At 36.1% G+C, this 17115-nt stretch overlaps 1 protein-coding gene and 1 pseudogene across 1 annotated transcript; one reads left to right on the forward strand and one right to left on the reverse strand.

Annotated features, from left to right (window-relative positions):
- Positions 1-350: 350 nt before the first annotated feature.
- LOC128168077 (protein fem-1 homolog CG6966-like) lies at positions 351-3528 on the reverse strand (annotated as a pseudogene).
- A 969-nt stretch (positions 3529-4497) lies between these two features.
- On the forward strand, positions 4498-10034 carry LOC128167853 (polymerase delta-interacting protein 3-like). Its single transcript, XM_052833791.1, has 8 exons — positions 4498-4599; positions 5719-6232; positions 6498-6569; positions 6874-7395; positions 7647-7718; positions 7886-8015; positions 8430-8529; positions 9197-10034. Exons 1-8 carry the CDS (start codon positions 4535-4537, stop codon positions 9312-9314), a joined length of 1593 nt encoding a protein of 530 aa, XP_052689751.1. The 5' UTR covers positions 4498-4534; the 3' UTR covers positions 9315-10034.
- The last annotated feature ends 7081 nt before the right edge of the window (positions 10035-17115 follow it).

Genomic DNA, 17115 nt, shown 5'->3' on the forward strand with positions numbered 1-17115 from the left:
GATTGTAAAGAAAGAAAACTTTAGAAATATTAGCAAACAAAACGTACACATGTTTATTTGTAATTTGTCTGATCATTTCGACCTTTATTTAAAGCGATGTCAAATTCGTAATACAGCCATACCCGTCTCGTCGTCAGGGGTGAAATTTAACATGAGGCGAAATAACGCGGTACCTTTTTATGTCGTTTGTTTTGTTTAGCAAATTTTGTACGTATTTTTCTTCATTGAAATTTGGCATAATTGACGGGTAAAACTACTGCAATGTCTATTATTATACATATACTAAGCATAGCCTTCGTTTAAAAGCGTGCATAAAATTTGATATAAGATCGGACCAAGCAGCTTTAAAAATTGCATAAAATTAAACGGATACAGTAACTGTCGACAGACTACAGACTTTTATCAAATAATACAAAATTTTGCAGTCATGATGGCTATATATAGGTAATTCACAATGAATACTATTCTTTCTGATGATGCAGACCAACAAAAGGATTCAAAGTGAATGGTATGATGCCATCATAAGGTATCTTGAATTTCCCGATCACAAGAGCAGCCATACATTTCAAAGAGCGATACCTGAGCTCGTCGGACAATATGGTGGTCTTTCTCAATAGATCCAGACAATTCTCTCCATCGCGTGCCACCGTGTCCACATGGGCGCCATGATCCATTAGGAACAGGACAAGATCCTTACTTACGGGAGCTTGTCTCAAAAACCGATGCAAACACGTTAGTCCGTCGTTGTCAAAGGAATTCACGTCCAATCCGCTCTTCAGGAGTAAATCTATTAAGTCTAGATCAAGCAATAGATCGTACCCGATGCTTGAAAAACCCTTTCCTTTTTCATGAAAAAAAATTGGGTCGATAAGAGCATGCAGTAAAGTTCCCTCACACGGGGAGACAAATTTAGGGTTGATGGCCACAAGTTTTTTGCATGCTATTAAAAATCGTTCACTGTCTTTTTCCACATCTAGTAGAAATTTTGCAAAGTTAATGGAGGTAAATAGCAAACTGTTGTAAACATTTGAGCGTTCTGATGTTGTTTTGTATTTGCCTTTTTGGACAACAGACTGGATTTGGGTGATAACGTCCATAAACTTGCCAAAAATGTCCTCGATGATCATGCTTCTCTCCTCAACAGATGCCTGCTTTACAATGTTTCTTGCAATTTTAATCATTACCTTTAAGGAATACACGTTGTTTTCGTGCAAGGGTTTATTTCTCTCTATGTACAAGTCATGGGCGCATATAAAAATTTGCAGCGTTTTATAATTGTCGGCTCTGTTATATCCATACTGCAACAAGGTATAGAGAAATTCTTCATGCAGTGGACCCAGAATTCTCCATTTGATTAACACAGACTCTCTCCGTTGATCCTCATCAAAATCACAAACTTCCTCCAGTTCTTCGGAATTTGTATGTTCCAATCTTGATCCCAGGATCGGGAGAGGGGGTTTAACCTCTTTCTGGATCCCATGCTTCTCTCTGAGCTCTAAAGCATTCTGCCAGTACTCCTCCGACTGCACAAACTCCTCATCGTCTGCCGAAGCCGCACCTAATAGTTCTAAAGACTCGATGACGTCATATTCACTAACTTGGGTCTTGAGACGTAGTAGTTCTGTCATTGCAGGTTGTAAGAAACACGCAGCATTCCTCAAAGGAGAATCGCCATACTTATCGGGAATGGTGGGGTCTGCGCCTGAACCCAGTAGAAGAGTGAAAGAGTCTATGCTTTCATTGTGTATGGAGTAGTGAAAAGCTGTTAATTTCATCTTTTTAGTTTCCCGCGCATTTATATTTGCGCCTTTCTCAATCAACAACTTTACGAGAGGTGCGGATTTGACAGCATTCATTAGACAAGTGGATCCATATTTATTTGGAATATTGATATCTGCTCCTCTTGAAATGAGGAATCCGACCATTTTCTCGTCATTCTTATAACACGCCGTTCTCACAGCCGCCGATTGGGAATTCGAGCGACCATTGACGTCAGCCCCGTGGTCCAATAAAACGGTGGCAAGCGGCACGTTTCCGCGAATGGCCGTCACCCATAATGGTGGAGCGTGGTGGACGGAATTGTTATCTTCCACCACTACTTCTTTCCCTGTCATTTCCACATCCGCACCACACTCCTCTAAAAGATATTTTACGATTTCGATTTGCTCTTTTGTTGTTAAACGAGAATTATCCTTTAGACCACAATAGTAAAACAGTACATTCATATCTTCTTTTGGACATTTTCTGTTGACTAAATCTCTTCTGGTTTCTTTATCTAAGTTCTCTAGAAAATCTTTCAGGGTTTGGACGTTGAAACTACACCACTGATCCCGGAATTCTTTGAAAAGGTTGTCCATCTCAACTGAAAACAAATACAAATTACTGAATTATAATATTGTATCTTAATACACTAGTAATTATTAATGTTATCATTTACATTATATTCGAAAAGAAATATATTAAGTGCAATACAAATATACTAAAAGCGCTGTAAAACCATTTTCAACTGCAAATCATAAAATGTTTCGGTGTTAAATACATAGAACTGAATTTGATTGACAAAAAAAAAGCAATAGAATGGACTTGAGTTCTTGCGTTTAAAAAAATCTAATGTACATTTATAAGAGTTAATTTGTCAGGAGGTTGGAAGCTCGCACTATGTTAGCTGCAGAACTGATACCCAACGGGAAATTCGAGTTGACGGACCGTAAGGCTACAGTTCTATCTATACTAAAACTATATTTATTCCGCACAAATTTTGCGCAAGGTTTAGGTCTTATTAACCTAAATTAGAAATATATTTTGTAAAAATTTGAATACCAAAAAAATCCCGACACATTTAACTTTAGATGTCATTACTTAACTTGCCTCTGAATAATTTTCAAACACCCTCACCGGCCCCGTAAAGTGAAATGATGTTGTTATTACTTAACTTGTTTCTGGATATCTTTTAATCATCCTCACCAGCCCCATAAAATGAAATGGCGTGGTTTGATTACAGGTAAAAATGGCGACTTTTGATTAAGACCTCAATTTAACAGACTTCAATTCCCGAGGTCAGTTAGCGTGTTTAAGAAATTTTTTGAGGCAAGCAAAGTGAAGAATCAATAGTAAAATATCTTTGAAGTTTTTAACACGAAAATATTTACAGAATACATGTATATTCATAAATTAGTTTAATAAGACAAAACCGTGCGCAATAAAGATACAATTTTTTGTATGGTCCACGATATATATATTAGTGAAGTATAGGTAATTGTATACTTTTTAAGTACATGTAACATTTAATTATAATACAGACATCCATAGTTAATTTATGACCTTTGAACACGACAGATTGTTAGCCTCATATTCACTAGCCAAGGGTTTACGATCCACTCACTCGATCTGCCCCTCTGCTCCTCTTTTAGAGGAGCAGAGTGGATCGTAAACCCTTGGCTTGTGAAGATGTTTTAGTCGAAGCCATGACCATTTTAATGGAGCGGCGCTCTCATCAATACACAAAATATACATGTATATGAAACAATGACAGTCAGAATCGCTTTTTTATCGCTGGATAGCATTGGCTCAAATGGTAGAGTTCCTGATCATAGGCGCTCCCCAGCTAAATTTGTAAATAGCGAACAATGTTGTTGATTTTATAGTATAAGAGGATAGACATATATTAATAGATATCGTTCGTCATTTACAAATTTAGCTGGGGAGCGCCTATGTTCCTGATAAAAGACAAATGTTTTGGGTGATGTGGGGTCGAATCCTGGTCCTTTTTCAAATAATGAACTCTAAAAAATTGACATCAAACTGACAAGTAGCTACAGCGGCAGGCGTGTCCCTTCATACACACACAGACACATGATAAAGCGTCGACCTTCTCTTCATATATAGAAATGAAAAGGCTTGGCAACCGTTCCCACTTCAAGTCGAGCCGAATAATTAAGTCAACGATAAGAGACTGGGATTCTAAATATCCTTTAAAAGTTGTATATTTTGTCTTTAAACACTGCTTAACGACTTTGTTAATATCTAAAATAAAATGAAGTATTACAAAGTCCTTACCCCCTTTCACAAAATGAAAGTAGAAAAGAAAAAGAAAATACGTATTGCTGGTTCTTTGTCTGGAAATCTTTTGAGAACCAGTTACGGTAGGTTTCGAGGAGAAATATGCACCATGGGATTCGGCTCGGCTTACCTTCAATAAGACGACGCATTTACTGGTGAATATCAAAACAAATTGCTTATACAAGAGCTTGTACATGTAAAATTGTAAATCGTTTAAGGTATTTTACAAAGCTACATTATCTTTCCGCAAAATAAATTTTCAGAAAAGCATGAATTAAACAAACCCACTGACCAGAAGCAATAATGAATGATAATTATACATCTTTTGATGTTCATATGATATATATTTTTTTAAAACCATGTTTAATGAAGTTAAAATTATTTCATTTGAAATTGATAAAAGCCAAGGTGGTCCCAAACATCATAGGAAGAAATAGTATGGAATCGCGCTTCACATCGGTAAACTTAGTCGAACATGGACGTATCTCTAGATGAATATATTGGCAGTACGTCTGGTGCAAATTTTCGTGTTCAAATTAGGTAACAAACTGTATAATGTATTCCTTACAGTAGTATTAATGTCCATATGATATTTTTTTAAATTAGTTTACCGTTCTCACACGTGGTAGCTGTTTGAAGAATGATGGCCACGCTGACAAGAAATTATGTCCATCTTCATCACATTTATGAAAAACTATCTAAACTTTCTTCCCTTGGTCATATTATTAAGACATTGATATTTAAGCAGTGAAATTTGACAACTTGAATCAAACATTAGTCATTCGCCGCACTTGAAGATTTTTTGAAATTTGAAATGAAAGTAAAACTGTTTACTTGGAAGTATTATGTTCTTTTTTTTCAAAAATACTTCGAAACAAATTTTTTAGGCATTAGGTCAGTAACTGAAAGGTCGATGGTTCAAACCTAGATAGAATGTTCTATTGTTAAAATGACAGATGTCCTATGGATCCGGTTTAACGATCGAATTCGTCCCATATACTCGCTTCGTAGCAAATAAAAAAATTATATCGCGTTGTATCTCGCCCAAATTTTTATATGATTGGTCTTAAATACCTACAAGTTGTGTGCTGTGCAATTAGACAAGACACTTTATCTACCAGTACATTGTCTCAGTCCACCCAGCTGAAATTGGGTACCAGCTACTCTGTCTCAGTCCACCAAGCTGAAATTGGGTACCAGCTACTCTGTCTCAGTTCACTCAGCTGAAATTGGGTACCAGCTACTCTGTCTCAGTCCACCCAGCTGAAATTGGGTACCAGCTACTCTGTCTCAGTTCACTCAGCTGAAATTGGGTACCAGCTACTCTGTCTCAGTCCACCCAGCTGAAATTGGGTACCAGCTACTCTGTCTCAGTTCACTCAGCTGAAATTGGGTACCAGCTACTCTGTCTCAGTTCACTCAGCTGAAATGTGGTACCAGCTTACACTTAACCTGATGGACTGGTGTCCTATCCAGGGAGAGTTAAAGCTCATCCACTTAGCACCATTGAAACTGAGGCTTTATGAGGATTTAACTTAGTTTTTAACATCAAACTAACCAAAATTTTATCTTCTTTATTCAAATCGTGTATCAGTTCTTGTCAGATATACATGTACTTGTCAACTGTTGACTGGGTGTTATTGATTTTTTTGTGTTTAGAAATACTCCAGTTCAGAGAAATGTTGGTGGAAATGCTGGATTTTCTGGACGAGGGAATGTTCAAGGTCATGTAAATATAAGGGGGCGTGGTCGGGGGCGGGGCGGAGTTCAGCCCAGGAATCTGAGAGGAGGAAGAGTTGTTGGAATGTCCAAAGTTCCAATGGGAGGAATAAGTACTGGAAATTTGCGGGGTAGATCAAGACTTTCTAGGGGTGGAGTGAATGTTGGTAACATATCCAGAAATCTTACAGTTTCTACTGGACCGAGTGGATTTGACGCAAGAGCAAAAATATTGGCAAGCAAAAAACCATTAGATGCTCGAGAAAAACTATCTTTAAAAGCAAAACAGACTGATGCCAGGTCAAAGATTGCAAATCTCAAAGCAAAGAACACAGGAAAAACAACAAATGATGCCAGAATGTTTATTTCAAACAAATTACAGACTGGCCAAGGAGGAAATAAAGTGAGATTGGGGACTGGAGGTATCACAGACAATATTTCAATCAAAAGAACAGTAAGTTTATCATTTCTGCTACTTACACTTTCTTTTTGTGTTAATAGGAATTGTGTATTGAACTGCTTTGCCTGAGCAAACATTTTGTTAAGTTTTCTTGAATTCACACTTTTCTTTAGAAGAAGAGTCTGAAGATATGAAACTTGCAAATCTTAAAAAAAAATGATTGTCAATCTCAATCATATTCATTGAACTTTGTATGTTATACAAAACATGCTTTGAAAAATTGAAACTCCTCAAATAATGTCTTTGAAAATTCTAACAGCTTCAAACAGGTCCACAAGGCTCTGCTCAGTTAAGGGATGGATCAATTACTCGTACAATACCAGGAGGAGAGGTAATTGTATAGTACCCTAATACATATGTATTCATATTTATGTCCTATTTTGTTCAAGTTTTGTCTCAATGGTTCAAAGCCAATTTTAAAATTATTTGTAGGTAGTTTGAAATTGATTATTCCTCTTTATCAATATACATACCGGTACACCCATCAATAAATCCACACAAACTTTATTAATGTATAAATTGAAATACCTGTAGTTCACATGTACTTTATTGAAGTATAAATTGCATTGCATATACTGGGATATACCATACCATTCACTGGACTTCAAACCATCAAATTATTCATATTTTTAAAGCCTGCTTCATCTGTGAGCTTTGGTCAAGGTGGAAATCCAGTCATCCAAATAAAGAACGATCAGTTCCACAAACCAGCAAAAGCAGCAACGGTAAAGGTTAACAAGTTTTATTATGGAGGAGAAGATGAAGAGGAAGAAGAAGAAGAGGATTATGTTCCACAGGTGAAAAAGCCATTGACATATTTAGTGGAAAAGACTCTGACTGTGAAAACACCCCAACTTTTGCCTACTTCATCTTTTCCACAAACCCTGCCGAAACGGCAGCCGCAAGTTGTGAAAAAATCAACAGTGATATCGACAAAGAAACCTACCCCTATTCGCTTTGACAGCTCGGATAGCGATGTTATAGATGACACTCACAGGGAGTTGAAACGTAAGGCCTCCTCGGCCCCCTCCTCTGGGCCCCTGAAGTTGGCCAAGTCAGCAGGGTATGGACCTGGGGTTCCCTCCCTGTCGTTGGATGGACCCAAAGTTTTCAAGTCAGCCAGTGTACCAGAAGACGACCTCCTAACTGAGACACAGGTATGACGCTTCATATCAGGTTTTATTGTCATTATGAAATTGGCATGAAGAGTTGTTACATGTAACTTCCATATTTTAAAATGTTGGTCCTAAACTCTTGGTACCTTTAAACTTGTTTAAAATGAATGAAGTTTGTGATTTGCGGTTTGTAATATTGAACTTTTAAATTCTGAAATAAACAATCTATTCCAAGATATTGCTGAAATTTTATTATAATATACATTTCATAATGGCCTCTTCTGTAATTTCAGTTGGCATCTACAGTTGGATTTAGAGTCATTGTATCCAATCTTCACACTGTTGTCGTTCAGAATGATATCATAGTAAGTATTTTTTTTAAAATGTCTTCAAGGTTGATGCAATGATTCTTTGTTGGGAGTATAGGTTCCTTATTAGATATGACAGGTTGGCACATCTAACTAAGATACCAGTACTGGTATGTGAATTTGTGGTAACCCTATGATAAAACGTGACATATATTTCTTACCAGGAACTGTTTGGTGCTATTGGACCAATCAAGAGGGCCAGACTGTTGAAGGAGGGGGTGGCGGAAGTGGTGTACCTGAATAAAGAAGATGTCCAGAAAGCCATCCAGAAGTACAACAACAGAGAGCTGGATGGTAAGGACGTTAGTGGCACAGCTAGGAGGCATTTCTTCCTTCAATGACCAGAAACCTCTTCATAAATTGTCAGTCTTTCATGGCTTTATAGACTGAGAGTCAATATTTTCTCTGATAAAATATTTTATAATTTTTTTTTCATTCACTAATATCATTTTTCATATATATATATATTTATAGCAATTTTTTTTACTTTTGGAGGTGTCACCGTGTGAGATTGATTATGATTAAAAACTAAAGTTATTTACACAGATTTTTTTTTTACAAGAGAGATAATTACCAGTATGTAATAGTTAAAGTATGGAAAGCTTTTTGCCAATGGCATAGTTGCATATCATAAATAAAATTTTCTTTATTTTCTTTCAAAATGATAAATGGTTTATCATTAAAAAATATATGTGTATTGTGTTGTAGGATTGCCAATGCAGGTGAAATTGTATACTCCACCAAAGCCTAAGAAAGCAGCTCCCGAGAATATTGTAGGCAATGTGAAGGATGTGGAGGGTCCACTCAAGTATGTATCCATTAATGCTACAGATGTATCTTTGATAGATTTGATAGATGCATAATGCATTTATAAAACAATACGGCTTTATGCAGGGAAATATTCGCCCCTGTTTTAATTTTGCCCCTTTCACCCTTGATGTCAGCAGGCAATTTTAAAATGGGGTAAATTTAAAACAATTTTGCAATTTCTTTGTTAGCTAAAAAAAATTATCTATTAAAAAAGTACATAACTGTGTCCAGTCGAAATCAAAAAGAGGCAAGACTGTGGGCAAGTGTAGAAGGGCAAAAAAAACACAGGGCAAAAATAACCCTGTAAACAGTACTTATTCTGAATTTGTCAGAGGCTATTAATTTAGAATAAGCACTTTACCTCCCCTTTACATATTTGTACAGATATCAATGAAAAAAATGCAAGCACTCAAAACAATACATGTACATGTATATTCTTTAGTTCTTATCGAATCATCAAACAAGTGTTTACATATATAAATCTACATTTGAAAAAAAAAAATTTAAAGAAAAGTAAATTAAGGTAGAACTCTTAGTCTTGAAACCAAAAGGAATTACCTGTCATTTAACATTTCATGAGTAAAAAAAAAAGGAGAATTTTTATTTTGATGTCTTGAATGAATATGAATACTTCAATCTATTCTAGTTTTTGTGCATTATTACAGACTTGGAAAAGACAACCCGAAAAAAGGCTCTGATGTTGATTTAGGAGTACTACACAAAGCGTTGTTCAAGACTGGCGCTCCAAACAAGACCAAAGTGTCGTTCACAGTCAAAGTGTAGCAATGTCAAGGACTTTCACACTTCAACCTCGCTCAGCTGCAAAACTGTGAACATGGCCTTTAATATCAACCAAAATGACAGATAAATGTCGCAATAAAACAGGACTGTACTGTGAATCATCATCTGAAGTTACTGTGTGTTACTGTAAATCTGTGTGTTCTGTTTTGTTTTGTTTAAATAAAACAACGATTAAGCAAAAATTCATCCTTCTGTGAAAAAATGAGAGATACATTTGACTGTAGCAGTCAATTTTTGCCCATTAGGATGACCATCTTTTCATTTCATTACCCACATAGAACTCAAGAATTGCCTCATTGTCTCATTCTAATCTTGTTTGTCGACATTGCATATTTCTACCATACTTGTCATTTCCTACTCACCCATAACTCTGTTCTTTATGATGACCACCCCTCATGCATTCCATGTTTACAGTTTTGCAGCTAGCTTATAGACACTTATAAATGTAGGCTCTTACTAGACACGTTTCTGCCCAGTGCTGTTTTTGGGATGAGATGGTACCTGGACAATTGAATTCAAGACAGTGAATGTTAATTTTTTGATTATCATTTTTCATTCTGCTTTCATTATGTACATTTTCATTTATCTAGTACATGTAATTAGATTTTTTTTTTCATTTCTTGTTCATGATGATATGCTTTGTTTTAATCCTTGAATGTGTATGATGTACACTGATTGGATTAAATGTATTATGAAAAGATTGGAGCTGGGTTTTTTTTATTCCTTATAGTTGACTTTTTGAAGTCATATTCATCTTGTTGAATTTGAGGATGAGGAATTGATGGGAATTGTAGGTGTACATCACTTGCAATGCTTTGGTATTTATCTTTTAACTAGATCTTACCTAAAGTGACAGATTAGTATATATACCTTTTAAATGAAACAGAAATCTATACAAGTGTCCAATTTTCAATCTCCAGACAAGGTGGATTTTCAAGAAAGTTTTTATATTAGAACCATTTTAACAGGAGCTTGGACTTTGTGCAGTTGTGTCAAACAGCAATGTGATGTAGGCCTGTCTATTTTATTGCTAGCCACTCAGCCATGGCTCTTTGAAATCAGCAAGATTTGTCTGGCGTTTCAGATAAGACTACGCATTCAGTGCATATTTTGCTTGAAACCGCGTCATTTTTAACTTGTTTTGACGCAAGAAATAGATAGTTACGCCCTTCTGAAAGTCCAAGGTCTTGTTAAAATGGTTCTAATACAATGCCGCCCCCCCTTTCCAGAAAAAAAAAGTCTTGGGTACTGTCCTTTTAGGCTAAACACCACCACATTGATCTACATACTGAAAAGTGGAATACAAGGAACTTGATTTGGAAAAAAATCAATGTATTAGAAAAAATGACGGACCAGACCGAATCCTGACCCCCTGGATCCGATCTGATCGTCACATGTAGTTGTTCCCCTTTTCATAAAAAATTTAATATAAATTAATTAATAAAATTAATTAAATTAATTAATATAATTTTTTTTTAAAAGAATTTTTTGGCCCCTAAAAGCTGGAATATTTCTTTATAGACCTTGGTACAAGTATTCGGTCGCCCTATTAGTTTCGATTGCTCCTCAACTGCTACTGGTGTAATTTAAACAATAAAATTCTTTCTTTTATAGTGATTCGTGCGCAATATGAAAGTGGCGATATTGCAAACAAAAAATATACATAATCCGCAATATCGGGTAAGTAATTTTTTTCTGTAATGATCGCTACCTTCATAACCCGCATGAATCATCAAGGAAAGTCTCCTATGGCAATTTGAGGCTGAGCTTATCACGATTATTTCGTGCAGTCCGTGATTTTTCTTAGGTTGCTGTAGGTTTCAACAAATCGATAAACGGGGCGTTTACATTTCAGTCCTGTCTATTTCTTAAGAGCTATGAATTAACAATACGTTTCTATGGTACGCCATAGCTGCCTTATGTGGATATTTTATATGTAGATGGTGCATTATTATATTATGCTGTGGTTATTTCATGTGAAGATGGTGCTTTATTATATGAAGATGGTGCTTTATTATATGAAGATGGTGCCTTATTATATGAAGGTGGTGCTTTATTATATGAAGATGGTGCTTTTTTATGTGAAGATGGTGCTTTATAATATGAAGATGGTGCTTTATTATATGAAGGTGGTGCCTTATTATATGAAGATGGTGCTTTTTTATGTGATGATGGTGCTTTATTATATGAAGATGGTGCTTTATTATATGAAGATGGTGCTTTTTTATGTGATGTTGCTTTTTAATGTGAAGATGGTCACTCGGAACTTTATTTTTGAAGACTGAGTTAAACATTTATTATCTCGAAATTTTGAAACTAGAACAAAATTGATACAGTTAAAATCCATTTAATACACAATTGCTAGTTTCTCTTTTTTAGCATATTAAGTATTTATGTTACGAGATGAACTGTACGACTTAATCTCAACTGAATTGACGAATGTGATTAATTGAATAATACAATATTTTGTAAGTATTTCTTGACATTTTACTTTTGCCTTTACCACTTATAAAAGGACCTTCTTTGAGCTATTTTATAGTATAGTAGACCTTTCCCTGTGACTTTCCCTTACTTTATCTTCAAGTCAAATCCTATCACCTAGAGCATCAGTCTGTTTAAAATCAGATCCTCAATCCGTTCCTTTATTTGTTTTTTTTTAAATAATATTTTGTTTTGAAACACTCAGAATGTGAGCTCTTCCTCCAGCTCACCACTTAGGTTAAAGAGGAACGGTCATCAATGACGAAGACCGACTGGGCGATGACAATAACAAAATCAAAGTACTGAGGAACTGACGAGAGTTGATTTTGTCGATGGTTATTTATTCTAAAATCAATAATATGTTATTTTGCATGACAAGTACATGTAGTTTCTAATTTGTATTTGAATTACGCACTTTTTTATAATATGAATTTTTGTACTTTTTCGACAAGAATGTCGAGAAATCCCCCATATGAATCATCTTAAATAATATTTAAAAATAATATTAATTCAATCAAACTATGTTTCAGTAATAGAAATATTTATCGAAAATTGTATGGATCCAAGCAATATTGAACTCTATAGTCTCGTTCAACCAAACGCTCGGCTGACACCGTAAATCTCCGACAAGAAAGGGAGACTCTCTGCTTGTAGGAGATTTACGGAGACAGCCGAGCGTTGAGTTGAACGAGACTATATTGAACTCTGGCGTAGGAATACATACGACTACAAAAAATATCTAAATTGTTCGTACCATTTAAAATCTGACTATTTTCAAGCTATTTATAAATAAGTTTCCTTGAAAAACAATGCTTTAGCATACATTACATCGAATTTATCAATTATGTTCAAGAACTATAAGTCTTGTCAGCAGCGATGATTTGTGATGAGGTCCAAACACTGTTTCACTTTCGGTTTGTCTGAGTAACTGCATAGGAGAGTTGATTAAAATCAACTCCCAATTAAGAGCGGATCAAAGATCTTATTTTAATCAGATTGCTAGGGCATAACCTTCGCTTAAACACAAATAATTATTAAATTCAATTTTCTGCTTTTCAGGATAACGTTACTAGGCTTTAATTCTTGTAATATTCCGTCATTATATAAATGTCACTTAATAGATGTATGTTCGGTTGGGGTAAAGTCGTAAAAAGCTAGATCTTCTCGATAGCTTATATACTAATTGTGCTAGAAAAAAGAGGAACTAGCAATAGTGTATCAAATGGATTTTGATCGCATCAATTTTTTGTTTTACTTTCAATATTTCGAGATAATACATAAATGGTTAATTCAGTATTCAAAAATAAGAGGAGTTCCGAGTGACCACCTTCACATTAAAAAGCACCATCATATAAAAAAGCACCATCATATAATAAAGCACCATCTTCACATAAAAAAGCACCTTCACATAAAAAAGCATCATCACATAAAAAAGCACTATCTTCATATAATAAAGCACCATCTTCATATAATAAAGCACCATATTCATATAATAAAGCACCACCTTCATATAATAAAGCACCATCTTCATATAAAAAAGCACAATCTTCATATAATAAAGCACCATCTTCATATAATAAAGCACCACCTTCATATAATAAAGCACCATCTTCACATGAAATAACCACAGCATAATATAATAAAGCACCATCTTCACATGAAATAGGCACATAAGGCAGCTATGGCGTTCCATACGTTTCCGTAAGAAATAGCGGGAAGAATCATACTCGTTAGATGTACATTGTAAATATATACCGATTACGGTCGGTTGCTTTCCTATCCAGGCATTCAGGTTGCACGGTCTTCTAAATGCATGAACTACACTTTGCAGAAATTCATCTATGTTTGAAAAATAACAGAAAAAGAAGCTACAACCAAAAATAGAAAAGGATATATTTAAAAAAAATATATTATATTATCAAATAATTAGTAGGCATCCGCATTATTTTGTTCAGAAAGTGCTGCCTTACTTCGCGTGCGCATCGAACACGTGTTACGTTAATAAAGAATGCATAACGTCTGCATCATATTGTAGACCCCGGCCGCACGACGTCCTACGTAATAAATAAGCGATATTTATGGCACGCCAAATTCACAAAAATGAGCTAAACATAGTTTCAAAGTCGATAAACTAGGTTTATCAGCTGTTAACTATAGTTTACGGATCCTAAACTATAGTTAACGATTCGTTAACTATAGTTTACATCTGTGAAACTATATTTCACGAATGTAAACTATAGTTTACGAATGATAATCATAGTTTATCTATCTGTAAAAACGTTAACAATAGATTTTGCTGATAAATATAGATTCACATTTGTTAATTATAATTTACAATCGTAAACTATAGTTAAGAGTTGTTAATTATAGTTAAACAAATCCTGAAACTATATTTATCAGACAAATTCACAAAAATGAGCTAAACATAGTTTCACAGTCGATAAACTAGGTTTATCGACTGTTAACTATAGTTTACGGATCGAAAACTATAGTTACCGACGTTAATCTATATTTCACGTCTGTAAACTATAGTTAACGCGATAATCTATGTTTCACGTCTGTAAACTATAGTTAACACTGAAAACAATCATTTGCGATTGTTAAACATAGTTTATCTGATAAATATAGTTTCACCATTGTGAAACTATGATTAACAACTCTAAACTATAGTTCACGAATGCAAGTTGTACATAGTTTATCTGATAAATATAGTTTCACCATTGTGAAACTATGATTAACAACTCTAAACTATAGTTCACGAATGCAAGTTGTACATAGTTTATCTGATAAATATAGTTTCACAATCGTGAAACTATATTTATCAACTCTAAACTATAGTTTACGAATGTAAACTATAGTTTACAGATGTGAATCTATATTTATCAGCAAAATCTATTGTTAACGTGTATTTCCAGACAGAAAAACATAGATTTGCATTCGTAAACTATAGTTTACAGACGTGAAATATAGATTTACGTCGGTAACTATAGTTTAGGATCTCTAAACTATAGTTAACAGCCGATAAACCTAGTTTATCACTGTGAAACTATGTTAATGTGTAATTGGCGTGCTTTAGATTTGTAAACCGTAGTTTACTGATCATAAAACCCTATTTATCAGATAAACTATGTTTAACAACCGCAAATGATTGTTTTCAGTGTTAACTATAGTTTACAGATGTGAAACATAGATTATCGCGTTAACTATAGTTTACAGATGTGAAATATAGATTAACGTCGGTAACTATAGTTTACGATCCGTTAACTATAGTTAACAGTCGATAAACCTAGTTTATCGACTGTGAAACTATGTTTAGCTCATTTTTGTGAATTTGGCGTGCCATAGATATTAAGTCCAAGACCGTAACAACGTGTTGTCGTTTACGAACATCCCGTTTTCTGCAATGATAAAATTCCTATTTTCATGCTTATAACATGTATTGCAGTGGACCAAACTCTTATAGAAATAAGTCGTTGGTAATGAAGTTCCAATATAGTGCATTGATTTGTGCTCTTTTATCAATAGTTTACGTGTAGAGGAGACCAGATGTGGAGTGTTCACTAAGAGTATCACTAAGGTGAATAAAGTATATGTCAGTTCCCCTAGCCTGGTGAGTAGTGTTCATCTATCAAGCGCACCTTGTTTCCCGAGGTCTTCCGGTGTGCTTGTACAATCGTAAGGCCTCTTAAGCTAGGCTAGAGCAGGCATCCCTAGTTCAGTGAGTAGTGTTCACCAATCGATGTTTCCCTAGACTAGTGAGTTGTATTCAACCATTAAGTGTGCTTGTTTCCAGAAGCCTTCCGAAGTGTATGCACAATCGGAAGGCATCTGGAACCAGACTAGATCAGGGTGCCTCAGCCTAGTGAGTAGTGTTAACCGACCAATCATACACTGGTTCCTGAAGCCTTCCGAAGAGCTTGCACAGTCGGAACGCCTCAGGAGCTAGGCTAACGCAGGTGTCCCTAACCCAGTGAGTAGTGTTCACCGATTGGTGTGTCCCCAGCCTAGTAAGTAGTGTTAACCAACAAATCATACACTGGTTCCCGAAGCCTTCCGAAGAGCTTGCACAATCGGAAGTCTCGGGAGCTAAGCTAGATCAGGCGTCCCTAGCCCAGTGAGTAGTGTTCACCGACCAATCATACACTGGTTCCCGAAGCCTTCCGAAGAGCTTGTACAATCGGAAGGCCTCAGGAGCTAGGCTAGAGTAGGTGTCCCTAGCCCAGTGAGTAGTGTTCACCGATTGGTGTGTCCCCAGCCTAGTGAGTAGTGTTCACCGACCAATCATACACTGGTTCCCGAAGCCTTCCGAAGAACTTGCACAATCGGAAGGCATCGGGAGCTAGGCTACATGTAGAGCAGGCGTCCCTAGCCCAGTGGTTAGTGTTCACCGATTGGTGTGTCCCCAGCCTAGTGAGTAGTGTTAACCGACCAATCATACACTGGTTCCCGAAGCCTTCCGAAGAACTTGCACAATCGGAAGGCCTCGGGAGCTAGGCTAGAGCAGGCGTCCCTAGCCCAGTGAGTAGTGTTCACCGATTGGTGTGTCCCCAGCCAAATAAATACTTTTCACCGACCAAGCATCCATGGTTCCCGAAGCCTTCCGAAGAGATTGGACAATCGGAAGGCCTCGGGAGCTAGGCTAGATCAGGCGTCCCTAACCCAGTGAGTAGAGTTCACCGATTGGTGTGTCCCCAGCCTAGTGAGTAGTGTCACCGAACAAGCGTCCATGGTTACAGAAGCGTTCCGAAGAGATTGCACAATCGGAAGGCCTCGGGAGCTTAAGTAACCCGAAGTTTATACCCGAGGTTATAAAACATTCTTAATTTAGTACAAACTCCTACTCCAAATTGTATTTAGTACTCCAAATTTTACTTGTACCCAGGGTTTCAAGGTTATAAAACCTCATCATTGTTAATCATACTCCGACTGGGTACAAAACGGCGATTTTCCGAGTAAGCTATGGAGCATACTCAGTCATACTTAAAACCCTTTTTACAAGACCTTGGACTTTTAGAAGTACGTAGCTATCTACTCTTGCGTCAAAACAAGTTACGAATGACGCTGTTTCAAGCGAAATATACACTGATTGCGTAGTCTTAGCTCAAAAGCCAGACAAATCGTGTTGATTTCAAAGAGCCATGGCTGAATTGCCAACAATGAAATAGACAGGCCTACGTCACATTGCTGTTTGACACAACTACCCAAAGTCCAAGCTCTTGTTAAAATGGTTCTAAAAGTGTAAATTTAAGCAATTTGCAGTACAAACAAAATAGATTGTTTATCTTGTTATATTGATGTGTTT

This window comes from Crassostrea angulata, chromosome 10 (assembly GCF_025612915.1).
Source record: "Crassostrea angulata isolate pt1a10 chromosome 10, ASM2561291v2, whole genome shotgun sequence".
NCBI classification, from domain to species: Eukaryota; Metazoa; Mollusca; class Bivalvia; order Ostreida; family Ostreidae; genus Magallana; species Magallana angulata.

Excerpts from the sequence above, each read along its gene's own strand:
- LOC128167853 (XM_052833791.1), top strand. The coding sequence starts at position 4,535 with ATGGACGTATCTCTAGATGAATATATTGGCAGTACGTCTGGTGCAAAT. Across the intron at positions 4,600-5,718 it reads AATTTTCGTGTTCAAATTAG|AAATACTCCAGTTCAGAGAA; the intron begins GTAACAAACTGT and ends TTTTGTGTTTAG. Across the intron at positions 8,016-8,429 it reads CAACAACAGAGAGCTGGATG|GATTGCCAATGCAGGTGAAA; the intron begins GTAAGGACGTTA and ends ATTGTGTTGTAG.